The following is a 25,343-nucleotide window of genomic DNA, read 5'->3' on the forward strand; positions in this document are numbered from 1 at the left end:
GTCAGCTTACAAGTTATGTTGAATCAAGATTTTTCTTTATCCTATTAATTCAGCAACTAAATTGCAAGAGACTGATTTTGAAGATGAACCCAACAGAATCTGCCAACTTTCAAAACTGCTGCAGCTGTCTGCCATTTGTGATTCTCATTTCTGGTAAGGAATAGTAAGTGGAGAAGTAAGTACAAATATTTGGAATCTGTGAATGTTAAGAAGCTGCTTAATGTTTAATGGACAAATTCAACCTCATAAAGAAATTTCCTTAAATTTAATAAAGATGCTAAAATGTCATTCATTTTTTTTTAAATATTTACAATTTCTTTTTTTATAAAGTTCTGTACATAAAAATAAATATACAGAAACAAACCCCATCAACCGTCTGCATCAGTAATCCTCACTGGTGGGCTCACCATTTATAAGGAAGACATCATTCAACGCAACCTGTCACAGAGACTGTCCTTAATTAGGAAGGACTTCTAACATAAAAGATCATTACTAGGCCTCTTTCACCAAGACTGCTATTCAGTTAGAGGCCTTCTACCTACCAACTAGCAATTAATCATGAAATCAACAACTGTAATGACTGTCTTTCAGTGGAGTGAGACCTAGTGGCAATGTCTATATCCCATGCTGACTGAAGCCCTTAAATACGCAGGCATAGTTAATAACAAATAAATCCCACCTCCCCTGGGCTAGTCACTGTGAAAAGTATGCGTAAGGCAATCGAATCAAGGGCTAAGGGATTATCTTGCTAATGTCAAAAATGACACTAACAAGAATCTTAGTTTCATCCACCAGATGATGGGCCTCTGCGTCCAGGTCTCCAGGAGCAGGTGCCACCTCCTTCTCCAGTCAAAGGATTATAACCTGGAATGAGAGAAAGGAAGCAGAACACTATTGATGGTTGAAAATCTGGGAACACTTTATGTCAAAAATACAAATGTGAGTCTCATGCAAAACACTGCAAAGCTACAGATTGTATGAACATGGATTTTTTCAAAAAAACTTTAATTACCATATTAAAAAATGTTTTACACTGTGATTGCAATTTGAATTGACTTTTGGAAGGGAAAAAAGAAGCTAGTCAGTCTCTAGATCCTAATTCTCCAAAACATATGGAAGAGAAAAACGAACGAACAAAACAAAAACAAGAGCCAAAGCAAAACAACCCACCCCTTTAGGATGGCCTGACCTTGAACATATGAAGGCTCCAACTGTAGTGCTTAATAAAAAGTATACATTCAAGAGCAGTTCAAGCTATAGATAATAAATTTAAAGGGCTGTAGCTGTAGCTCAGTGGTAACACTTGCCTAGCATGTGTGAGGCACTGAGTTCAGATCCTCAGCACCACATTAAAAAAAATACAAGAATAAAGAAAATGAATTTAAACCAGGAGTGAGTCTGTCATCCCGGACACTTGGGAGGCTCAGGTAGGAGGACTGCAAATTTGACGCCAGACTCAGCAAGGGGATGTAGCTCAGCGGCAGCACTCCTGGGTTCAATTCTAGTACCACAAAAAATTAAAAAAATAGAAAAATCAATACATAACAGAACTTGCCAGTGGGAACTTGGCAGAAGTTCTATAATAGAACTACTAGTCAGAACTGGGTTGCATACATCATTCCTCCCACTCTTCTTCCCAAAGTCAGCAGACAATTGATGACTAGGTTGAGTGCCATGGTTCTAGAGTCAACCAAACCATGAATGAGTTGGTTTTGTTCTTTACTTGCTGTGGAATTTTTGGGTAACAAATCCCCATGCCTATTTCCTTTTTAGTAAAACCAGGTTGGTCAAAGGCGCTAGATTCAGGACTGCTGGATACCAAAAGTGGCTATGTACACAGGCATGTCATGTATTACATATTCTACAATTCCTACTCCTCTCCTAAATATCACACCTAGGAAATCTGAAAAAGGCTTCCAGCAATGGAAAGTTTTAAAATAGCATTTTCTATTCAGTTGCACTACTCCAACAAGTAGGCTTTGGGTTCCTGACACAGAGGGGATTAAAGCTCAGTCTTTTGGCCAAGCTTGTTGCCATGCTACTTAGAGTCCACATCCATGTCTCCTCCCTGGTCCTCAAAGATGCCAAACAGACCCCTGTTGTGCCCTTCTTCCTCCATGGATGTCTTTAGCCTAAAACTGGTGCCTACACAGTATTCTAGTATCTCTTCTCTGCTCTCCCCTTCCTCAGAATTAACTAGGGGGCTGGGGATATAGCTCAGTTGGTAGAGTGCTTGCCCTGCAAGCATAAGGCCCTGGGTTCAATCCCCAGCACTGCAAAAAAAAAAAAAAAAAAAAAGAATTAACTAGGAACTCCCAGATAGAATCACGTAAGATTACTAATTTCCATTTGAGTATGAGTTCCATCTTCCTAAGTATATGTGAAATTTCTCAAGGACACAATGAAGCCAGACTGCTATGGTATTACCTAGAGTGTCCTGGTTATCCTACACACACACACAAAACAAAAAACAAAACAAAACAAAAAAAACCACTGAACAAACATCTGTTCACATCTCCTTGAGAAAAAGTTACTTATAAGAAAAAAGGCAAACCTGGTTACCAAGACTCAACCTCTTTTAGCCCCTTGACATTCTTCTGACAGGTGGGCAGAATGTTCCCTGTCCTGCTTACCTCTTTTCTTATAGAGCTGTAGTGGGATCAGGTGAGAATACTGATCCCAAGTATAATTCTAATTACTTCGACCTATGTGGCATTTTGCATCCGTTTCCTTTGTTTAATCTTCACAATTCTAAGCTTAGAAATTAGAGTCAATTTATGGACATTGAAACAAAGAAAGAGAATCTTACTTTTAAAAGGTTAAGTACATCCTATAAGTGCTGAAAATTCCAAACGTTTGACATCATTTGGTGCTTACCACCTCCCCGCAAAGGCTTTTTGTCAGACTTCCGTTTTGGGACGACAGATGAAGTAGAAGGCCCAGGACTCTCTTCCTCCTGTTTGAACACACACAGGCTTAAGAATAATTTGAAGTCTCCTACTTGGGATGAGGCTGGGGCTGTAGCTCAGTGGTAAAGTGCTTGCCTAGCAGGTGCCAGCATCACAAAGAAAAAAATTCAACATTCTACTTGACAAATCTTCAACTACTAGAAATGGTAGGTCAAGTCTATAGTTACCTGAGGCTTTCTTGCATTTCTTTTGTAACTTTTGCCTTCTTGCATGCTGTCCCACATTTCGATCTTCTGTCTCCTTTTCTCTTCCTCAAGCTGAGAAAGAATCACATAAGAAGGTACTTATTAGTTGCCACTCTTTTAAAGAAAATACTTATTTTCATAATTATTAATTTAAATGTCCTTCAAAACAAACTTGCACCCATTACTTTCTTTAGTTAAAAAGCTGATGTGATCTAGTTGTGGGAGTTTAACTTTTGTTTTTCTGTACTTTTTTTTTTGGTAACTGGGTTGAACCCAGGGGTACTTAACCACTGAGCCATATCTCTAGCCCTTTTTTATTTTGAGACATGGTCTTGCTAAGTTGCTTAGGACCTCATTAAGTTGCTGAGGCTGGCTTTGAACTTGTGATCCTCCTTCCTCAACATTGTGACCGCTGAAATTACAGGTATGGGCCACTGTGCCAGCTGCTTTACTATGCTATTAAAAAAACAAACAATGTCATGGAAAAAAGAGCAGTGATTCAGGTCTTCTAAAACTTGCCCTTAACAGGATATTTCTGGAATGTGGGATCACTCTGACTTGGAACAGATGGCAAGTAGGTTGGCTTTGTCATCACCTGGCTGTGCTGCCCACGGAAGTCACTGAACCCCTCTATCTCAGGCTGCGAGGATCATAGGAAAGACCTTTGCCTCTGTTCTTTATTCCTTAAAGAATAGCACCTCACCAGGCACAGTGGTGTACACTTGTAATCCCAGCGCCTCAGGAGGCTGAGACAGGAGGATCATGAGTTCAAAGTCAGCCTTAGCAAAAGTGAGGCGCTAAGCAACTCAGTGAGACCCTGTCTCTAAATAAAATACAAAATAGAAAAATAAATAAATAAATAAAATAAAATACAAAATAGAGCTGGGGATGTGGCTCAGTGGTCAAGTACCCCTGAGTTTAATCCCCAGTATTCCCCCACCAAAAAAAAAAGAATAGCATCTCTTCCGGCAACCAAGAACTGCAACTGATGTGTATACCTGGTATACTTAAATCTCTCATTTCCAATGGAATCCAGACAGAACTGTAATTCATTTTGGTTCCACAAAACTGATGCCACAAGAATATGTGAAAAGATATCTTAAAAAACAGGCACCCAGTAAATTTCTCCATAGAATACAAGATTCATCACTGCTACACCCAAACCTATTACCTTGTATTTCCACTGTCCTCAAGTAAAAAAGGTTAAGAAACCACCTCTAGACATGAAGGTTGTTTTATACTTCAGTGAGTAATTGAGAACATCTAAATGAAACCAAAGTTAACAAATTCTGGCATTGTACACAAGAGATCTCATAGTAACCATGAGCACAGATTTAATCAAAATTATATATGCCATAGAATTTAGATGCTTGAACACAGACTTTCCGCCCTCTTGCAATTTTAGGAGGCTTTCGTTACAATTTTAAAGTTGTCTTTTAAAAGATTTTTCAGCCAGGTATGGTGGCACATGCCTGTAATCCTAGCAGCTCAGGAAACTGAGGCAGGAGGATCACAGGTTCAAAGCCAGGCTCAGCAATTTGGCAAGGCTGTAAGCAACCTAGTGAGATCCTGTTTCAAAACTTAAAAAATAAATAAATAAATAAATAAAGGATGTAAAATCCTTTATTTTAAGGATTATTTAAGGATAATAAAGGATGTAAAATAAATAAATAAATAAATAAATGAGGATGTGACTCAGTGGTTAAGCAATCTTAGGTTCATTCTTTGAATCCAAAGGGGGGGGAAAAGATTTTTCAGCTATATCAGCAAACTGAATGATAAAACTGTTACAACACGCAAACTCAGACCCTGAAATTATTGAATTCTGGTGCACAGAAGAATATGACTTATTGTATAGCCCTAAAAACAAAACAATAACAATTAATGGTTTGGGCTGGGGCTGTACGGTAATGGTCTATTGTGTGCAAGGCCCTGTATTCAATCCCCAGCACCACAAACACAAAGCATTAAGGGTTAGAAATTAGGGAGGGAAAAAAAAACAAAAAACAAAAAACTTAAAACAGAATGCTCAAAATGCTGTGTATACTATACTTTCATTTCTATAAAAAGGAGTCCATACAAGTGTTCACATATAGATAAAATAATTCTGGAAAAATGCCCAAAAAACTTAACATTGTATGGGATGTTTGGAGAGTGAAAAGTGAGGGAGCAGGGAGAACATAAAAACTTAGTTTCTGGAGCTGGGGTTGTAGCTCAGTGGCAGAGCGCTTGCCTAGAATGTGTGAGGCACTATATAAAAATAAATAAACAAACAAATAAATAAATAAATAAATAAAGGCGTTCTGTCCATCTACAACCACAAAACAAAAATTTTTTAAAAAAACTTAGATTCCATGGTATAGATTTTTACATCATAACTTTTGTTGTTGTTGTCTTGTTTATTTTTATGTGGTACTGAGGATGGAACCCAGCACTGTACTACTGAGCCACAAGCCCAGCCCCACAACTTTAATTTAAAAAGTTAAGTAAATAGTATATACTTTAGGTTTACAACTAAAGGGAAGATAGTTAATCACTGACGTGGACACTAAAAAAGGTTGTTGGGGCTGGGAACAGAGGTGGTTGCCTATAATCACATCAAATCGGGAGGGTGAGGTAAGAAGATAGTGTTCAATGCCACTTATTTTGACAGGGTCTTAAGTGAGACCCTCTCAAAACAGGGCTGGGAATGTAGTTCAGAATAGAGCACCTGCCTAGCATGAGCAAGGCCCTGGGTTCAATTCTCAGTAAAGAAAGAAAGAAAGAAAGAAAAAGAGAGAGAGAGAGAGAGAGAGAGAAAGAGAAAAGAAGGGAAGGAAGGAAGGAAGGAAGGAAGGAAAGGAAAGGAAAGGAAACAAGCCCTTAGGGGATGATGACCAAGCAGAAATAAGAGAAGCTGCCAGTGACTGCAGAAAGACATCTGTCTCTGGAAACAAGAATAGACACAGGCAAGACCAACAATGCAACCTTAGAGTTGCTGGCAGAGGCATCCTTTTGAGGGGATGAGGAGGCCCAGAAACTTCTGGACTAAAACTAGATGGCAGAGGTCATTTCAGTGGCAAAGATAAGGTAAAAGCTGGTGGGTGGTCACTCTACTGCATTCCCCCTGACTGCTGAAGGCAATTCTCGGTTCTTCCTCCCACCCCACTTTTCACCTTCTCCTTCATCCAAATCCCATGCCTTAAAAACCTTAAAATGCTCGGTGCAGCGGCACATGCCAGAAATCCCGGCAGCTCAGAAGGCTAAGGCAGGAGGATCACAAGTTGAAACTCAGCCTGAGCAACTTAATGAGGCCCTAAACAACTTAGTGAGACTCTGTTTCAAAATAAAAAATAAAAAGGGCTGGGGATATGGCTCAGTAGTAAAGCACCCCTGGGTTCAATCTATGGTACCAAAAAACCAAAACAAAACAAAACAAAAAAAAACTTTCAAAACTCTGTCTCCTGTTTTCCATCTCTTATTAGCACCACTGTTGGCTGGGCCCTCTGCTGCCTTCCCCTCGTTCTCTTTCAGATCACTGAATAATGCCCTCCCCTCATGCCACCTCATGTGCAACACAGCTTAAAACAAAGTTAACTGTATCTTCTGTGTGTCTGTGACATGAGACCTGGACACATGATTTTGTTCAATGATAGTGCTGTAAGGGAGTCACTCGAAAGCAAAAAAACACAAAAGACACTTTTCCTCAAGAGTATTTCCTGCTTAAGAAGATGAAATTGCAAGTTGACCAACACAAAGCTAAGTGGAAGCGATTCTGCTCCTACCACCCCCAACAGGCAGAGGTACTCATATATACACCTTCCCTCCAGTCTATCCTTCCTCTGTGCTCTAGATCTTGCATTATAATCATACATTCACATTTACCCTTCCCTAACAATAGCATGCTTTTCTCAACATCGCCAATATTTACACGGTAGGCCTTGATTTTAACAAGATAAGGCTCTGTCCTAACAGTTTACAAATAAGAACACAAACACACAGTCACTATTACCCACTAAGTTCCACACCATTCTTAAGACTATATTTTCAAAGTAAAACCATTCAGGGTTTGGATCAGCTCAGTGGTAGAGCACTCATTCAACATGCTCCAGGCCCTGGATTTGACCCCCAGAACTGCAAATTAAAAAAAAAAAAAAAAAAAAAAAAAAAAAAAAAAAAAAAAACTTACTAAATAAAACCAGTTCATACCTGTCTTAGTTTTTCCTTATGCTTTTCAACTTGTGCATTTAGTTCTTCTTGCATTCTTAAACGAGCAGCTGCTAAAGCCTCTTGTCGTTTAACAACAACATCAGGTTCTAAAACATCAGGAAAAAATGTGAGATAAGGCATCTTCTACAATATAAAACAAACTTCTCAGTGTCTGTAAGTATAGATGTACAAATGTTAGACAACACCAAAAAATATTCATGTGAGTAATCCTACCCCCTCTGCACATGTTTTACTGCTTAAGTGACAGGTGACAATGGCTCAGCCATTGTTCTTCAGCCCTAAATGTCCACATTACCAGAAACAAATCTCTGCACTTGGGAGACTGAGGTGGAAGGATCCCTTAAGTCCAGTTCAAAACCAGCCTGGGCAACATGGTAAGCTTTGTTTCCTAAAACAGTTTTCTACCTCAATCTTGGTACTGACTTGTGTTTGTTTTGAGTTAGGGTCTCACCTGGCTCCTCTCAAAAAAGAAATGCAGATTTCTGTGTTCCCTACAGTAATTCTAATTCAGGAAGTCTGGGACAATGGCCCTGTTAATGAAATACAAGTGGTGTGAGGTTCACAGTGAGATTCCATTATATAAACTGAGTACCTCACGCACACTCTACTCTATCTTTAGGTTGACCAGAACTCCAAAAGGTAAAGAAAGTTTTCTGAATCTTTTCCCCCCTTATTTTTGGTACAGGGGATTGAACCCAGAGGTGCTTTACTCTGAGCCACATCCTCAGTCCTTTTTATTCTTTGAGATAGGGTCTTGCTAAGTTGCTGGTGCTGGCCTCAAAATTGCAACCTTTCTGCCTCAGCCTCCCAAGTCACTGGGATTTACAGGATTTACAAGTGGATTTACAATGTACCACCAAGTATGGCTAGTTCTCTGAATCTTTACCAGTCACTTAATTAGCCCATATGTATATCAGAAAAAGGTAAAAATTCATAGGAATTCTATCCTTGTTTCTACAGAAAAGAAAAATCTTTCCAACTAACATTCAAAATATTAACGAGGGGCTAGGGATAGCTCAGTTGGTAGTGCTTGCCTCGAATGCACAAAGCCCTGGGTTCAATCCCCAGCACCCAAAAGAAAAAAAAAAAAAAGAAAAAATATTAACGAGTGCCCAGTTTATGTTTTTATCTAATTTGTAAAGTAAACTTTCCCTCCTAACTCAGTACTGTAGAGACTCAGATGCATGAAGATATGTGTTGCTTTGGAGCTGGGGTCTTGATATGTTGCCAAGGCTTGCCTCAGGCTCCTGGGCTCAAGCAACTCTCCTGCCTCAGCATCCCGAGTAGCTCAGAATACATGCCAGGCTAATTTATTTAATTATGTTGCTATTCTCAAAACATTTAACATTTCTTTTGGATACATCCACAGAAAGTGTACCATCTTATTAGTGAAAAGATTACTTTTTGAGATGGAGTTTTTTGAAACAACCAAATGTAATTAGAAATCAGATCTGAGAATTTAGTGAAGAATCAAAATGAAGTAAATATGAAAAGCTAAGGCTGAGTTTTTAATCACTCACAAAGATTCTCATGATAAAACTCAGTAGACAGATCCACTTGTACCAAGAAACTGTTTTCATTTTAATACATCCTAAAATTAATAATCATGTAACAAGATATGCATTAAGTGCACTATATGCCATCAGGCAGACAGGCTGAATTTTCCAAACTCATTAAAATCTCTGAAACAGGGCTAGGATGTAGCTTAGCAGTAGAGTGCTTACCTAGCATGTTTGAGACACTGGTTTCAATCCCCCAGTGCCATCCAAAAAAAAAAAAAAAAAAAAATCCAGATTACCTTCATTTCTATTGTCAAAGTTTAAGATAGTTTGAAACTTGCCAATAAAAAATAATCTTTGAATCAAAAACGGAATTACACATACACCAAAATCAACTTCAGGGGTATAAAGTACTCCTCCCCATATATAAAGAAGCATTATGTACTTGTTATTCTTAACAGTGAACTTTTAAATACTACAAAAAGCAGGTGTCAAGTCACTGAGACACTAACCCACAGCCGCTTCAGCTTGGTCCAGTTGCCTCTGCCTCAAGGACCTCAGCCTGGCGGAGAGCTTCTGAAAGACCACATAGAGAAGGATGCAGCTGAACAGGATGTACCAACCATAGGAGGCCAGCAGGGAGCCCACTGAAAAGAAGAAAATAACTTTAAGACACTAAAAATGACATTACCATAAATCTCAACAACGATAAATAAGCGTAGTTCCTGCCCTAAAATCCTTCTCGGTCTAGGAGAAGAAATGGTCTCTTAAAAAAAGAGCATGCAACAATTTGGGGATCACTGAGCAGGGAGACCGCTCAATCATCTGGGACAACAGTGGGGCAGTATGGACGGTGGAGAGCACAGCACTAGGTTTTGAAGGATGAAGAGGGGCTTATCCCACTCGGGATGGCAAAGATCTTTCAGAATTTAGAAAATCACATGTAAAGGAGTGACAGCAAGGGGTCCTGGGCGTGGGGGTGGGGGTGGGGCTAGAATCAAACGTTAAGGGTCGAGTGACTCCAGGAACAGCAGCAGGAAGGGTTTGCTGAGCACAATGTACAGGACTACAGCAAGCAAGGTCCGCGGGCGCCACCCAAAGATGGGCAGTTCTTGAGAAGGCATCTGCGCGAGGTCCCGGCCGCCGCCCAGGGCCTGCGTGCGAGGCTAACGCCCGACTGCCGACCAGGCCTCCTGGGCCCTGCCCGGAGCGCGGCGGAGGACGACCCACCGAACATGGCGGCGCGCCGAAGAGATGGTACACGCGCCCCACTTCACCAAGGCCGCGGCAACTCACCTGTGACGTGCAGGAAGCGCAGTCCCTCAGTCTCCAGCGCCGGCCGCGCGGACAGCTGTTCCCCTTCCCGCTCCATGGCCACCACTGCTGCCGAGCCCTACCGCGTCGCCTCCATCCGGGTACTTCCGACCGGTCCCTACGTACACGTGGCGCGCCCCAACGTGGCGGTGGGCCCTGCCAATCGTGTCTCGACCCGTTCCGACGCTCGGCCAATCACAGAGGGGGTGCCCCCGAGGGGCGGGGCGAAAACTGGCAAGATACAACCCGGACGGGCAAGGCCGGGTTAGGCTGGGCAGTTCAGTCTCCATACTGTTTTCAGTGAGGGAGATTAGCTGACCTCTTTCTGTAATTTCTTGTGGAATTTGTACATTTATACTGATTGGACACTGAGTCAAGAAAGTTAGCGTCCACCCAGGGTTAGCATTTGCGCCCACTACTTGTCCGGGTCCCTAAAGAAACAGAGCTCAGCGTTTTGGCGATTCCCAGCCTTTGAGAGTTGACCAAGATCCGCCCCAACAAAGCTGTAAACACGAAATACAGCGGCTTCTTTCTCCTTCTTTAAGGCCAAGAAAGTCTCCACTGATCCTAAAGGTTCTTTCTGCAGAATCAAAACCTCTTGGAAGAATTACCATAGCAGTGGCACTAACACTTGTTCATGGTTACTGTGTGTTAAAGGATATTATCACAGTTATTTATAATAGTGCCCTGGCTGTTTCCTCTGCCCGCAATGCCTTCCTCCACCCCCTTCAACTACTCAAATGTCACACCTCTTTGGTGACTGTAACTACCATGTTTGGAATTTGACCTTTGGATTTTGAGGAAGTGCACTTACCTAGCTGTGTATCAAAAGAAGTGTTGAGAATTAGGAATATGACAAAGTGAAAAAAATAGTGAACAGGTCCTATTACCAATTTTTTTTTTTTAACCCCAAATTGGGTACTTCTTCCTTCTTGGAATTGTGGAACCAATAACAAGATTCAGCTCTGATTGAGCGGTCAAGGAGACTTTTCTTCTTGACCAAGAATAGTGGGGTTGGGAAAATAGACTCGCAAATCATTCTCAGCTCTGGGGGATTGGTAAATTACAGTTACATGGTATAAGAAATGAGGGGGAAGCATAGGGTAATAAAGGGAAAGACTCTTCATGTCTTCTCTGAGTGGAGATTTTCTCTCAATTCTGGTGTCACCTTTTTTTAAATGGTTTTTCCTTGTGGCAATTGTCACCTGTCATTGCGGGGGTTGGTGGAGGAGTGTCATTTAGCCTGCAGATGAGATGATAGAGGTTGTCTGGCAATCACTCCCGCAGTTATTTTAGATCCAACCAAGTTTCAGCTGGCTCACCTGACTGAGGAACTTCTGATCTTCAGGCAGGCATCCAGTCCTTCAAGATAAGCAGGGTTGGGGGAGGGGTGTAGAAATTCAATTAGGTCACCTAGACAGTACAAGATTAGGGTGGGGTAACAATGATAATGTCAGAATGTCACACTGCTGCCATGGCCAGGAGTGGCGTGGGGAAGGCACACACCATCAAGCTGGAAGACCACCGATGCTTTTCCTTCTTTAGTTTGCCAAGAAATTTCTCAACCAGGACAGTGCACTAAACTCACCAAGTGCTCCTAGCAGTATATTCAGAAGCAGTAAAGGAGAAGATTGCTATGATTTGGGGTTATTTTTGTTATTGTTTTGTTTTGTTTTTGGTATAAGGGATTGAACTCAAGAGCAGTTAACCACTGAGCCATATCCCCAGTCCTTTTTGTTTTTTTTATTTTGAGGAAGGGTCTCACTAGGTTGCTGAGACTGGCTTTAAACCTGTGATTCATTCCCCTGCCTCAGTCTCTGAGCCACTGGGATTACAGGTGTATACTACCATGTCGGGAACTGTGGTTTGATACAGTTTGTTCTCCCAAACTCAGCTTAATCCCCTAAAGATTTGTGTTAGTGGAATTAAAAGGGGGAAAACTTAATCTGACTGCGGTGTTTAGAGGTGGGGCCATAGGGAAGTTTCTAGATTAAATTAGGCCATTGGGGTGGAAACCCTAAAAGGGAAAGAGACCACATACACAGAAACACATGTACTTCACCTTGAGATGATGCAGTCAGGAGAAGCCCCTGAAGGAGGATTGAGAGTTCAAAGCCAGCCTCAGCAAAAGCGAGGTGCTAAGCAACTCAGTGAGACCCTGTCTCTAATAAAATACAAAACAGGGCTGGTGATGCGGCTCAGTGGTCGTGTGACCCTGAGTTCAATCCCCGGTTTACCTGCCCCCCCGAAAAAAGAAAAACCCCTGCAAGAACATGTACCATGCTATTGAGATTTTCATCCTCCATTCTGAGCTAAATAAACATCTTTTCTTTATAGAGTAAGCCTTCCTCAGGTACTTTTATTATAGTAGTGAAAAGCTAATAGAGATTCCTATTGAAGGACCTGAGTTCACGACCCTAGTAAAACCTCAAACCTCTTTTTCACCTTGACAGCCACTTTGAAAATGTATTCCTCAAATCAGGAAATTGAGAACTGTGAACATCATCAATTAAGGCTTTGAAGATAGTCACCAAATTGATGGGTTTATGAAGGAGTTTCATTTCTACCTTCTTTTTAAAAATTTAAACTGTGTTGGGGATCAACCAGTGCCTTAGGCATACTAGGCAAGTGCTCTACCATTGAACTACATCCCTGGTCCATATTTTCTCCTTCTTGATGTTCTCCTCTCAAATGATGAACCATCACTCTACTTTACAGTGATTTTTCACTTGTTCTGGCATCTTAACTGTGATGGGCTGACAGATCTGACTCCATGAGAATGTTATAGGGTAGACTCTAAGGGAAATAACTAAACAGACTCCATTTTGCTCTGAGACTCCATGTTACATAGGAAATAAGCTTCTCCCATGGGAACACCCTGCCTCTGTACCCATCATCAGTTACTTGGTGTGACATGTTTAATAATATACAATGGCAACTCCTATGTAGTGAAGAATTGCTCTCTTTTGATTCCTATTGCTCCTAAACAATGTACCATGTAAACAGTGATTGTGTGGATGTTAGTAACCATTCTTTAGTTTGTACCTAGGTAAGGGTCAATTTGACCCCCCTCCCCCTCTGTCGATGATCTCATGATGTTAGTTTGTAATTTTGAATCATAGCAACAGACACTTATGATTGATGTGATTTTTGGTATAAGAACCCCTACAACCCTGTGGTTGGGGCTGTTCTCCCAATAACCATTTTTTGGGGGCATTGTGTGAGACAGTCAGCTGGCCAGCTTAATAAAGACTCTCAAATTTGGACTTCTCAGTGGTGATCGGTCTGTTCTATTTCTTGCTATTATAACTGTAAGCGCAAAAGGACGGGAAGCATACCTGGACGGATTCAGAGAAGCCTTTATTCCTTTGCAGACTTGGGCGCCATTGGGACCCATTTTCTACATGGGGAAAATGACTGTCAGTTACAGAGAGGATTTTGGTTTTATAGGGTACAATGATGTAATCAGTGGGAGCTGTGTACGTGCAGTTTTGATAGTCAGGGGCTAGTTATAAAACTTTAATTTAGGAAGATAGTTGTAAAAAGGTTGAAATTCATTGTCTGGGAAGTTAAAAGTCCAGATCCCAGGGATGGGTACTCAAATCTTGCCCATTGGTATTTGCTGTGCTTCCTTTTAGGACTAATTAGCCATGGGGGAAGGTCATAGTTTAGGGCCCAGCGTTCAGTACCTGCCCCTTTCTCCCAGGGCCCATTGTTCCTTGGCTAGTTTCCTCTCCTGAGTCGCACCTTTCTCCATTTTTCTTTGGGGAGCTGTCTTTTAGGAATATTATTTTCCTTAACCCTTCAGTAACCATAATCAGAGCAATACTTGGTCTGAGATTAGCTTCAATTGTACCTTGGAGCTGGGGGGATATAACTCAGTGGTAGAGAACTCTTGTCTTGGTATGCACAGGCGTTGGCTTCAATCCCAAGCACCACAACATGACAAAATAAACCCCTTGCTGGGCATGTTGGTACATGCCTGTAATGTGACTCTGGAGGCTGAGACAAGAGGATCCCAAGTTCGAGGCCAGCCTCAGTGACTTAGCGAGGTTCTAAGCAACTTAAGGGAGACCCTGTCCCACAATAAAAACTAAAAAGTGTTGGAGTTATATAGTTCAGTAGTAAAATTCCTCTGGGTTCAATCCCCAGTACCCAAAAAACAGAAACAAACAAAAAAACTTGTGCATAGTGATGAACTGGTAAGAATGAGCACAGTTACCATTACCTGGCCTCTTTCATTGGGACTTTAGGTAAACCGCACTGGGGTCATGGTAGCAATTTGTAGTGCCTCTTTCTTCTCTCAGGAAGTTTGTACTTAGAAAAGGGATCACAGTACAACGGTTTCAATCAATGCTTGGGAGTAGAGTTTATTTTATATAGTACTTAACAATTAAGATAACTTTTAACAGACGGCTCTCCGCCTTAAAAAGTGGTGTCAGATTAAGATTTGAAAACTTCAAGGATGTAAGAACCCAGAAACCACTCCGGACACAGGAACTCATATAGGAGAGTTTATTAAGCAAACAGGCAGAGTGTCTCCCTGCAGGGTAAGAGAGAAAACTAGAGGAAAAGAGAGAGAGAGAGAGCACATGCAAGAGAGAGTGAAAGCCAGAAGAAAGCATGAAAAGCAAGGAGGAGATAAAAAGAGAGTGGTGGGGGAACTAACTATTCTTAAGCAGTTCAATTCCATGGGCTAACAGGGGACCAATAACAGAGAAAGATACTTGCAGGCTGACTGATGAACCAATAGCTAGCTAGGATGTTCACAGACTGACAGTAGTTGGGAGGTGGGGAAATGACTGCAGTGTAAAGGGCGGGGGAGGAGCTTTATATTATATTATAAAGGATGCTGCAGTTCATATTATCTCTGAGCTCACAGTGTAGCTCAGGACTCAAGATGCTCACAGTAGCCATGGAGGAAGATCCAAAAATGCAAAAATTTATTGTTAACAGCTTTCACCCTCTATCAACAAATTAAGTCAACCTTCATCTTGTTAAATGGAGGAAAGAATTTGGTGTATTCATCCACCCTGTGTCTACAATCGTCAAGATGGAATAAATTACAACATTTAGTTTTTCTCATTAAAAAGTGAGACTTGGGACTGGGATTGTAGCTCAGTGGTAAGAGCACTTGCCTAGTGTGTGTGAGACACCGGGTTCGATCCTCAGCACCACATAAAAATGAATAAAAAATAAAAAGTAAGACTCCTCTCTTGCTGGGTGGGGAGGCACACACCTGTAATCCTAGCGGCTCAGGAGGCTAAGGCAGGAAGATTGTGAGTTCAAAGCCAGCTTCAGCAAAAGCAAGGTGCTAAGCAATTCAGTGAGACTCTGTCTAAATAAAATAAGGTTGGAGATGTGGCTCAGTGGTCAAATGACCCTGAGTTCAATCTCCGGTACCCACCCCCCGGCCCCCACAAAAAAAAAAAAAACAAAAAAAAAAACTCTGCTTTTTGCTTTCTGCCTGTCATGAACTGAGCGGCTTTCCTCTGCCACTCCCTTTTTTTTTTTTTTTATTTTATTGTAAACAAATGGGATACATGTTGTTTCTCTGCCTGTACATGGCGTAAAGGCATACCATTTGTGTAATCATAAATTTACATAGGGTAATGCTGTTTGATTCATTCTGTTATTTTTTCCCTTCCCCCCCACCCCTCCCACCCCTCTTTGCCCTCTATACAGTCCTTCCTTCCTCCATTCTTGCCCCCCTCCCTAACCCTAACTCTAACCCTAACACTAACCCCTTCCACCCCCCATTATGTGTCATCATCCACTTATCAGCGAGATCATTCCTCCTTTAGTTTTTTGAGATTGGCTTATCTCACTTAGCATGATATTATCCAATTTCATCCATTTGCCTGCAAATGCCATAATTTTATCATTCTTTATGGCTGAGTAATATTCCATTGTACATATATACCACAGTTTCTTTATCCATTCATCAATTGAAGGACATCTAGGTTGGTTCCACAATCTGGCTATTGTGAACTGAGCACCTATGAACATTGATGTGGCTGTATCTCTGTAATATGCTGATTTTAAATCCTTTGGGTATAGGCCAAGGAGTGGGATAGCTGGGTCAAATGGTGGTTCCATTCCAAGTTTTCTAAGGAGTCTCCATACTGCTTTCCAGAGTGGCTGCACTAATTTGCAGCCCCACCAGCAATGTATGAGTGTACCTTTCTCCCCACATCCTCGCCAACACCTGTTGCTGCTTGTATTCTTGATAATCGCCATTCTAATTGGGGTGAGATGGAATCTTAGGGTGGTTTTGATTTGCATTTCTCTTATTACTAGAGATGTTGAACATTTTTCCATATGTTTGTTGATTGCTTGTACATCTTCTTCTGTGAAGTGTCTGTTCATTTCCTTAGCCCATTTGTTGATTGGATTATTTGCATTCTTGGTGTAGACTTTTTTGAGTTCTTTATAGATTCTGGAGATTAGTGCTCTATCTGAAGTATGATTGGCAAAGATTTTCTCCCAGTCTGTAGGCTCTTTCTTTGCATTACTGATAGTTTCCTTTGCTGAGAGAAAGCTTTTTAGTTTGAATCTATCCCAGTTGTTGATTCTTGCTTTTATTTCTTGTGCTATGGGAGTCCTGTTGAGGAAGTCTGGTCCTAAGTAGACATGTTGAAGCTCTGAACCTACTTTTTCTTCTATAAGATGCAAGGTCTCTGGTCTGATTCCGAGGTCCTTAATCCATTTTGAGTTTAGTTTCATGCATGGTGAGAGATATGGGTTTAGTTTCATTCTGTTGCATATGGACTTCCAATTCTCCCAGCACCATTTGTTGAAGAGGCTATCTTTTCTCCATTGCATATTTTTGGCCCCTTTGTCTAGTATGAGAAAATTGTATTTATTTGGGTTTGTGTCCATGTCCTCTATTCTGTACCATTGATCCACCTTTCTATTTTGGTACCAATACCATGCCGTTTTTGTTACTATTGCTTTGTAGTAGAGTTGAAGATCTGGTATTGCGATACCCCCTGCTTCACTCTTTCTACTGAGGATTGCTTTAGCTATTCTGGGTTTTTTATTCTTCCAGATGAATTTTATAATTGCTTGCTCTATTTCTGTAAGGTACATCATTGGGATTTTAATTGGAATTGCATTGAATCTGTATAGCACTTTTGGTAGTATGGCCATTTTGATAATATTAATTTTTCCTATCCAAGAACATGGGAGATCTTTCCATCTTCTGAGGTTTTCTTTAATTTCTTTCTTTAGTGTTCTGTATTTCTCACTGTAGAGGTCTTTCACCTCTTTTGTGAGATTGATTCCCAAGTATTTTATTTTTTTCGATGCTATTGTGAATGGGGTAGTTTTCCTAATTTCTCTTTCTGAAGATTCATCACTTATGTATAAAAATGCCTTAGATTTATGTGCATTGCTCTTATATCCCGCTACTTTACTGAATTCACTTATGAGATCTAAAAGTTTTCTGCTGGAATTTCCTGGTTCCTCTAAGTATATAATCATATCATCAGCAAATAGGGATAGTTTGAGTTCTTCTTTTCCAATTCGTATCCCTTTAATTTCTTTGGTCTGTCTAATTGCTCTGGCTAGAGTTTCAAGGACGATATTGAAAAGAAGTGGTGAAAGAGGGCATCCCTGCCTTGTTCCAGTTTTAAGAGGGAATGCTTTCAGTTTTTCACCATTTAGAATGATATTAGCCATGGGCTTAGCATAGATGGCCTTTACAATGTTAAGGAATGTTCCCACTATCCCTATTTTTTCTAGTGTTTTGAGCATGAAGGGGTGCTGTATTTTATCAAATGCTTTTTCTGCATCTATCGAAATAATCATGTGATTCTTGACTTTAAGTCTATTGATATGGTGAATTACATTTATTGATTTCCTGATGTTGAACCAACCTTGCATCCCTGGGATGAAACCCACTTGATCATGGTGCACTATCTTTTTAATATGTTTTTGTATGCGATTTGCTAAAATTTTGTTGAGAATTTTTGCATCGATGTTCATTAAGGATATTGGTCTGAAATTTTCTTTCCTCGGTGTGTCTCTGTCTGGTTAGGTATCAGGGTGATATTGGCTTCATAGAATGAGTTTGGGAGGGTTCCCTCCGCTTCTATTTTATGGAATACTTTGAGGAGTATTGGAATGAGCTCTTCTTTAAAGGTTTTGTAGAACTCGGCTGAGAACCCATCTGGTCCTGGACTTTTCTTTGTTGGTAGGCTTTTGATGACTTCATCTATTTCTTGAAATTGGTCTATTTAAATTGTGTATGTCCTCCTCCTTCAGTTTAGGCAATTCATATGTCTCTAGAAACCTGTTGATGTCTTCAAAATTTTCTATTTTGTTGGAGTATAGATTTTCAAAATAGCTTCTAATTATGCTTTGTATTTCAGTCGTGTCTGTTGTGATATTTCCTTGTTCATTCTGAAATTTAGTGATTTGGGTTTTCTCTCATCTTCTCTTTGTTAGTGTGGCTAAAGATTTATCAATTTTGTTTATTTTTTCGAAGAACCAACTATTTATTTTGTCAATTCTTTGTATTGTTTCTTTTGTTTCAATTTCGTTGATTTCAGCTCTGAGTTTAACTATTTCCTGTCTTCTACTACTTTTGGTGTTGGTCTGTTCTTCTTTTTCTAGGGCTTTGAGCTGTAGTGTTAGGTCGTTTATTTTTTGAGTTTTACTTCTTTTATTAAATGCGCTCCATGAAATAAATCTTCCTCTAAGTACCGCTTTCATAGTGTCCCAGAGATTTTGATAGGATGTTTCTTTGTTCTCATTTACCTCTAAGAATTTTTTAATTTCCTTCCTAATATCTTCTGTTATCCATTCATCATATAATAGCATATTGTTTAATCTCCAGGTGTTGGAGTAGTTTCTGTTTTTTACTCTTTCATTTATTTCTAACTTCAATCCATTATGATCTGATAGAATACAAGGTAGTGTCTCTATCTTCTTGTATTTGCTAACATTAGCTTTGTGGCATAATATATGGTCTATTTTAGAGAAGGATCCATGTGCTGCTGAGAAGAAAGTGTATTCGCTCTTGGTTGGATGGTATATTCTATAAATGTCTGTTAAGTCTAAATTATTGATTGTGTTATTGAGATCTATGGTTTCTTTGTTCAATTTTTGTTTGGAAGATCTGTCCAGTGGTGAGAGAGGCGTGTTAAAATCACCTAGTATTATTGTGTTATGGTCTATTTGGTTTCTAAAATTGAGAAGGATTTGTTTGACATATATGGATAAGCCACTGTTTGGGGCATAGATGTTTGTGATTGTTATATCTTGCTGATTTATGCTTCCCTTAAGCAGTATGAAATGTCCTTCTTTATCCCTTCTGACTAACTTTGGCTTGAAGTCCACATTATCTGAAATGAGGATGGATACTCCAGCTTTTTTGCTGAGTCCATGTGCATGGTATGTTTTTCCCCATCCTTTCACCTTTAGTCTATGGGTATCTCTTTCTATGAGGTGAGTCTCTTGCAGGCAACATATTGTTGGATCTTTCTTTTTAATCCAATATGCCAGTCTGTGTCTTTTGATTGATGAATTCAGGCCATTAACATTCAGGGTTATTATTGAGATATGATTTGTATTCCCGGTCATTTGGTTCATTTTTTAAATTTTATTTATTTATTTATTTTTTTGACACAACTTGGTTCCTCCTTTATTTGACAGTTCCTTTAGGATAATTCCTCCCTTTGCTGATTTGCTTCTTTGTTTTTCATCTCTTCCTCATGGAGTATTTTGCTGAGAATGTTCTGTAATGCTGGCTTTCTTTTTGTAAATTCTTTTAGCTTTTGTTTATCATGGAATGATTTTATTTCATCATCAAATTTGAAGGTAAGTTTTGCTGGGTATAAGATTCTTGGTTGGCATCTATTTTCTTTCAGAGCTTGAAAAATGTTGTTCCAGGCCCTTCTAGCTTTTAGGGTCTGGATTGAAAAATCTGCTGGTATCGTATTGGTTTCCCCCTGAATGTAATTTGATTCTTTTCTCTCACAGCCTTTAAAATTCTGTCTTTATTTTGTATGTTCGGTATTTTCATAATAATGTGCCTTGGTGTGGGTCTGTTGTAATTTTGTGTATTTGGAGTCCTATACGCCTCTTGAACTTGATTTTCCATTTCATTCTTCAGATTTGGGAAATTTTCTGATATTATTTCATTGAATAGAGTGTTCATTCCTTTGGTTTGTTTCTCTAAGCCTTCCTCAATCCCAATAATTCTCAAATTTGGCCTTTTCATGATATCCCATAGTTCTTGCAGATTCTGTTCATGATTTCTTACCATCTTCTCTGTTTGTTCAACTTTGTTTTCAAGGTTAAATATTTTGTCTTCAATATGTGAGGTTCTGTCTTCCAGGTGTTCTATCCTATTGGTTGTGCTTTCTATGGAGTTCTTAATTTGGTTTATTGTTTCCTTCATTTCAAGGATTTCTGTTTGTTTTTTTTTTCAATATCTCTAACTCTTTATTGAAATGATCTTTTGCTTCCTGTATTTGCTCTTTTAACTGTCGATTAGTGCTATCATTCAATGCCTGCATTTGCTCTTTCATCTCATCATTCAATACCTGCATTTGCTCTTTCATCTCATCATTTGCTTCCCTGCTCATTTTAATAATGTACATTCTGAACTCCCTTTCTGTCATTTCTTCTGCCATGCTGTCGTTGGATTTTATTGATGTAACATCTAGATTTGTTTGGGGCATTTTCTTCCCTTGTTTTCTCATTGTTCAGGAATCAGTGGGTCATTAAGATATTGCAGATTTCCTCTATTGACTTATAATGTCCCTGAAGATTGCTAGTTATATCCCCTCTTATCCTTCAGTAGTCTGCAGTCTTGGAGGAAGTTGATAATGTGGTGCTCCACAAGGAAGCTGCCTCTCTGAGGTTGGTGACCCTCAGGTGGGGTATATTCCCTGATAGTGGGCAGAGGTGCCTCCACTTGTTGACCAATGGTCATCCAAAGGGGAACTAGGCTGTGGGCTGAGGCATGGCCTGTTTGTTCCTGTGTCTCTGGTTTTACCGACCTTGTGGGAAACCTCACCTGGCAGGGTAGACTCACCCGGTGGGGAGGTCTCGCTGGTCAGTTCCCCTCCTAGAGGTTCCCCTCAATCTACAACTATCGCCTGGGCTGGGCTGTCTTCCTCTGCAATGTTCCCAGGGGCCCGGACCTACCTCCTGGGCCTGGGAGCCTCACCCTTCGCAGGCGAGTGTCCTTAGGCTGCCTCTCCTCAGAGAATCTGCCCGCCGCCCTGGAAACTTCGTTCCGCCCCTAGGCGTGTTTCGGCGCGGCTCTTCCAGCAAGAAGCCGCCTAGCTCCTGGGACCCTGCTCTGCACCTAATCGCCTGGCTATGCGGCCCCTCCTCTGAGCCACCACCTGGAGCCCCGTACAATAGCTCCAAGACCCAGAGACCCACCACACACCTCCTCCTCCGGACAGCCGCCCAGTTTCCGACACAGTCACTAGGAGTCCAAGCAACTCACTTCGCGTCTCCTCCTCCCGCCAACCGCCCGTAGCCCTAGGCAGTCACTCCGAGTCCAAATGACCCGCCGTGTTCCTCCTCCTCTTCCTCGGGGTAGCCCCCCAGGTGTTCAGGAGCGGTAGCTCGGAGACCAAGGGACCCACCGCACTCCTGCTCCAGGCAGGCCATCGGTGTTCAGGAGTGGTCGCTTTGAGTCCAAACAACTCACCACTCACCTCCTCCTCTGGCAACCGCCTGTGGCTCTGATGCAGTCACTCCTAGACCCAGCGACCCCCCTGCCGGGCTTCTCCTCTTCCTCCGGGCAACCCCCCTGGTGTTCGGAAGTGGTCGCTCTGAGTCCAAACAGCTCGCCACGCAGCTCCTCCTCTGGCAACCGCCTATGGCTCTCTACTTCACAAAGTTCCCTGCGTTCCAGCTCTGCCACTCCCTTCTGCCATGATGTTCTGCTTTACCTCTGACCCTAAGCAATAGTGTCAGCTGATCATGGACTGAAATGATTAAACTGTGAGCCAAAATAAACTTTTTCTTCTCTAAGCTGTTTTTCTCAGGTTTATTGGTTACAATTACTCAAGCTTGCTAACACGAATAGCTACTAATTACTGCATAATTCTTTACATGGTATATATATGTGTGTGATATATGTGTATATCTAACTGTATGTATATGCATACCCATATTCTCTTTAATCTCTTTAACATATCCTGTATTCCTAGAATTTTACCCATTTTTTCACTAATATTTACAAGGATATGAAGAGAAGAACAATCTTGAATATATGTATCATTTCATACCTGGATATAAATTTCTAGAATTAGTAGGTCAAAGCGTACAGAAATTATTGTCGAATTTATTGAGCACATGAAATATGACAAAACCATATAAAACCTCATGATGAAAAATATTACTGCAGAACAGATTTTTGTGCATGACAGAGGGAGGGTGAGAGGCAGAATAAGACAAATTGAATGAAGAACACAGAAAATATCTGAATAAATCCTGTGTGCATAAACCCTTGATTATGAGCTTTTCCGTTTCTTTCATCCTGGTCCATCTTACATGAACAATATCTCATTGTTGGTTCCTTCCCTGATTACATTTGCTGTTGAACACCTTTAAAAATATGTTATTCTTATTTCTTGTTTTGTGAATAACTTTTTCATAACTTTGTTCAAAATTCTCACTTACTTTTCTGTCATGTTATATATTCCAGATTTGCAAAATAAAAATCCCATTTAGAGCAATCTTCTGTTGTCATATGTATTTGTTTTGCAGGTACTCATAATAATCTTGCCCCTCTGTATTTCGTTGTATCACTTTCATCACCAAAAAAATGGTCAGTTATTAAAAGAACAACTATTTCTTTTGTAAGTCTCCAGCTCATCTAATATTTCCCCCAAACCTAGCAATTATTAACTAATTCTTCATTAGGCTCTTATTGCATATTACCTCATGGTTTATTTATATTCAAATTTCTAATTCCCTTAATGAATCCACTTTTTCTTATACTTCTTTCTATTTATTATTAATTAACACCAAATGCTCCTGGATCACAAGGGCCTCTACTTTTACATTTAGCTCTGATGTATTCTTTGGCCCATGAGTTACTTACAAGTATGTTTTGATACTTTGAAGTACATATGGTAGTTTTTTGATATTAATAACTTGATTACTTGTAATAACAATATAATTTGTCAATTCTTTATATTTTGTGAGCCACAGTGGCCAAATTAATGAAGTATTAATAAAAATCCTGTGTTTAATGATTTTTTTAATGTATTGTCCAATTGTTCTTTATATGTCCATTATATCAAGCTTGTTTACTCTATGGATTTGTCAGTGTTCTTTGCAGTTCTACCAATTTTGTTCTATTTAGAATGGAATTATTAATTTTCCTAGTGAAACAAACCATTTACAAACATGTAGCAACACTGGTTGTTGTAGTAAAAAATAAAAAGATAACTGGTAAATAAAAACTGAGAATTTGTTAGCAGTGGTCCACTTTATGCTTTGAATGTAGCCCTTACTGCTCTGCCACTGCAACTTAATTTTTAAATGGATATGTTTCTTTCTCTTCCTTTCTCCTTATTCTTCTCTAATCTATTCCCCTCCCTAATATCAGGGGAAACAGGATTATCTTTCTTCCCATCCTAGGCAGAGTTATCTCTCCCTGAGTACACACCCACCACAGGAAGGAAGTAATCCAGACTTTGGGGATGGTACCAGATCTCAGAAATGATTCTCCCTAATTAACAAGTGAATTACAACTCCAGACAGAGAACACCTGGAATTTAGTTTTTGAGGCACGTCTTTTAAAGCCCCCTGTTCCTGCTGAGGGGCAGAATCACAGCCTTTGGGACAGGAATCCTGTTTCTCCTTTGCTAACAAAGCAATATACCTTTCCTTTTCATTTTTCTCAAAACTGTGTCCTTGTTATTGAATTGGCATCAGGGATAAGGACTGGGCTTTTGGTAATAGTTCCACAGAAACCAGGTCCTTCTGGGTGTTGCATGTCTCTCACTGGTACAAATTCCTGCTTGAACATGAAAGAGGTTAACCTGAATGAACCTAATGTCCTATAAAATCACAAACTGAAATTATTGGGGTCTAGGACAAACTGGGCTAGGACAACCCCCTTTTTCTTGCTTCTGAGACATGGAGATGGAGGTTAAGTTCTGGGCACAGCTCTTTCCTCTGGTCAGTTTTGTAAAATCCTCACTTAGACCAATAGAATAATCTTACAAGGTGTTCTTTGGCTTTTTTCTCACCAGGTCTCAACTATTAAATTGGTACTGAAATAATCTTGCTCAGTCCATATTAACTCAGGGAATGTCCCCAAAAATCTCATGAGTGCTAAGTGCTGCTATGTAATCCAGGCCAGAGACTCAACGCAAGCTACTCTTAGGTAATGAACATGATCAGGGAGAAGTTACCATAGGACATTATCCCATAACTCATCATCAGTGAGGCTATAGCTGAAAGTTTGGTCCTTGTCCCCATTGCCAATTCAATAATGAGGAAAGCTTGAGATAAAGGAAAAAGGTTTACTACTTTTGCTAGAAAAGGAGAAAGTAGGGGACTCTTGTCCCAGAGGCTATGATTCTGCCCCTCAGCAGGAACAGAGGTGATTCATAGGCTATATTCCAGGTGTTTTCTGTTGGAGTTGTAATTCACTTGTTAATTTGGGAGAATCATTTCTGAGACCTTCTGTACCATCCCCAAAGTCTGGATTACTTCCTGTGGTGGGTGTGTACTCAGGGAGAGATAACTGCCTAGGATGGGGAAGAAAGGTAATCCTATTTCCCCTGATATTAGAGAGGGGAATAGATTAGGGAGGAACAGGGAGAGAGGAAGGGAAAGAAACATATCCATTTAAAAATTAAGATGCAGTGGCAGAGCAGTAAGGGCTATATTCAAAGCATAGAGTGGACCACTGTTACAAGGCTGCTGATCAAGGAGTCACATTCAGTAAAGCAGCTCATAAATAATGGAACAGAGAGCTGCCTAAATATGATGGAAGTAGCCTCCCTGGGTCTTAATTGCGGAAAAGAAAAAATTAAAAATTTTTTTGGGTGCCAGGGCTTCACGCTAATAAGCACACTCTACCACTGAGGTAGACCCCCAGTCACAAGTGGAATAATTTTAATCATCCTATCATTAGCAGAGGTGATGGGTGGGATATGATGGGTTGGAATGTCATT

General features: G+C 40.4%; 1 protein-coding gene across 2 annotated transcripts; it reads right to left on the reverse strand.

The window, feature by feature from the left end:
* Nucleotides 1-203: 203 nt before the first annotated feature.
* On the reverse strand, nt 204-10,298 carry Selenos (selenoprotein S). Of its 2 annotated transcripts, none has more exons than XM_047540589.1 (6): nt 10,159-10,298; nt 9,375-9,509; nt 7,343-7,449; nt 3,137-3,226; nt 2,878-2,956; nt 204-864 (listed from the first exon to the last, which is right to left on the reverse strand). In XM_047540589.1, exons 1-6 carry the CDS (start codon nt 10,232-10,234, stop codon nt 785-787), a joined length of 567 nt encoding a protein of 188 aa, XP_047396545.1. In that variant the 5' UTR covers nt 10,235-10,298; the 3' UTR covers nt 204-784. The 2 variants fall into 2 exon arrangements, with proteins under 2 accessions (XP_047396545.1, XP_047396546.1); XM_047540590.1 differs by having other exon boundaries at nt 2,810-2,956.
* Between the last annotated feature and the right edge of the window lie 15,045 nt (nt 10,299-25,343).

The sequence above is a fragment of the Sciurus carolinensis genome, chromosome 2, assembly GCF_902686445.1.
Source record: "Sciurus carolinensis chromosome 2, mSciCar1.2, whole genome shotgun sequence".
Classification (NCBI taxonomy): Eukaryota; Metazoa; Chordata; class Mammalia; order Rodentia; family Sciuridae; genus Sciurus; species Sciurus carolinensis.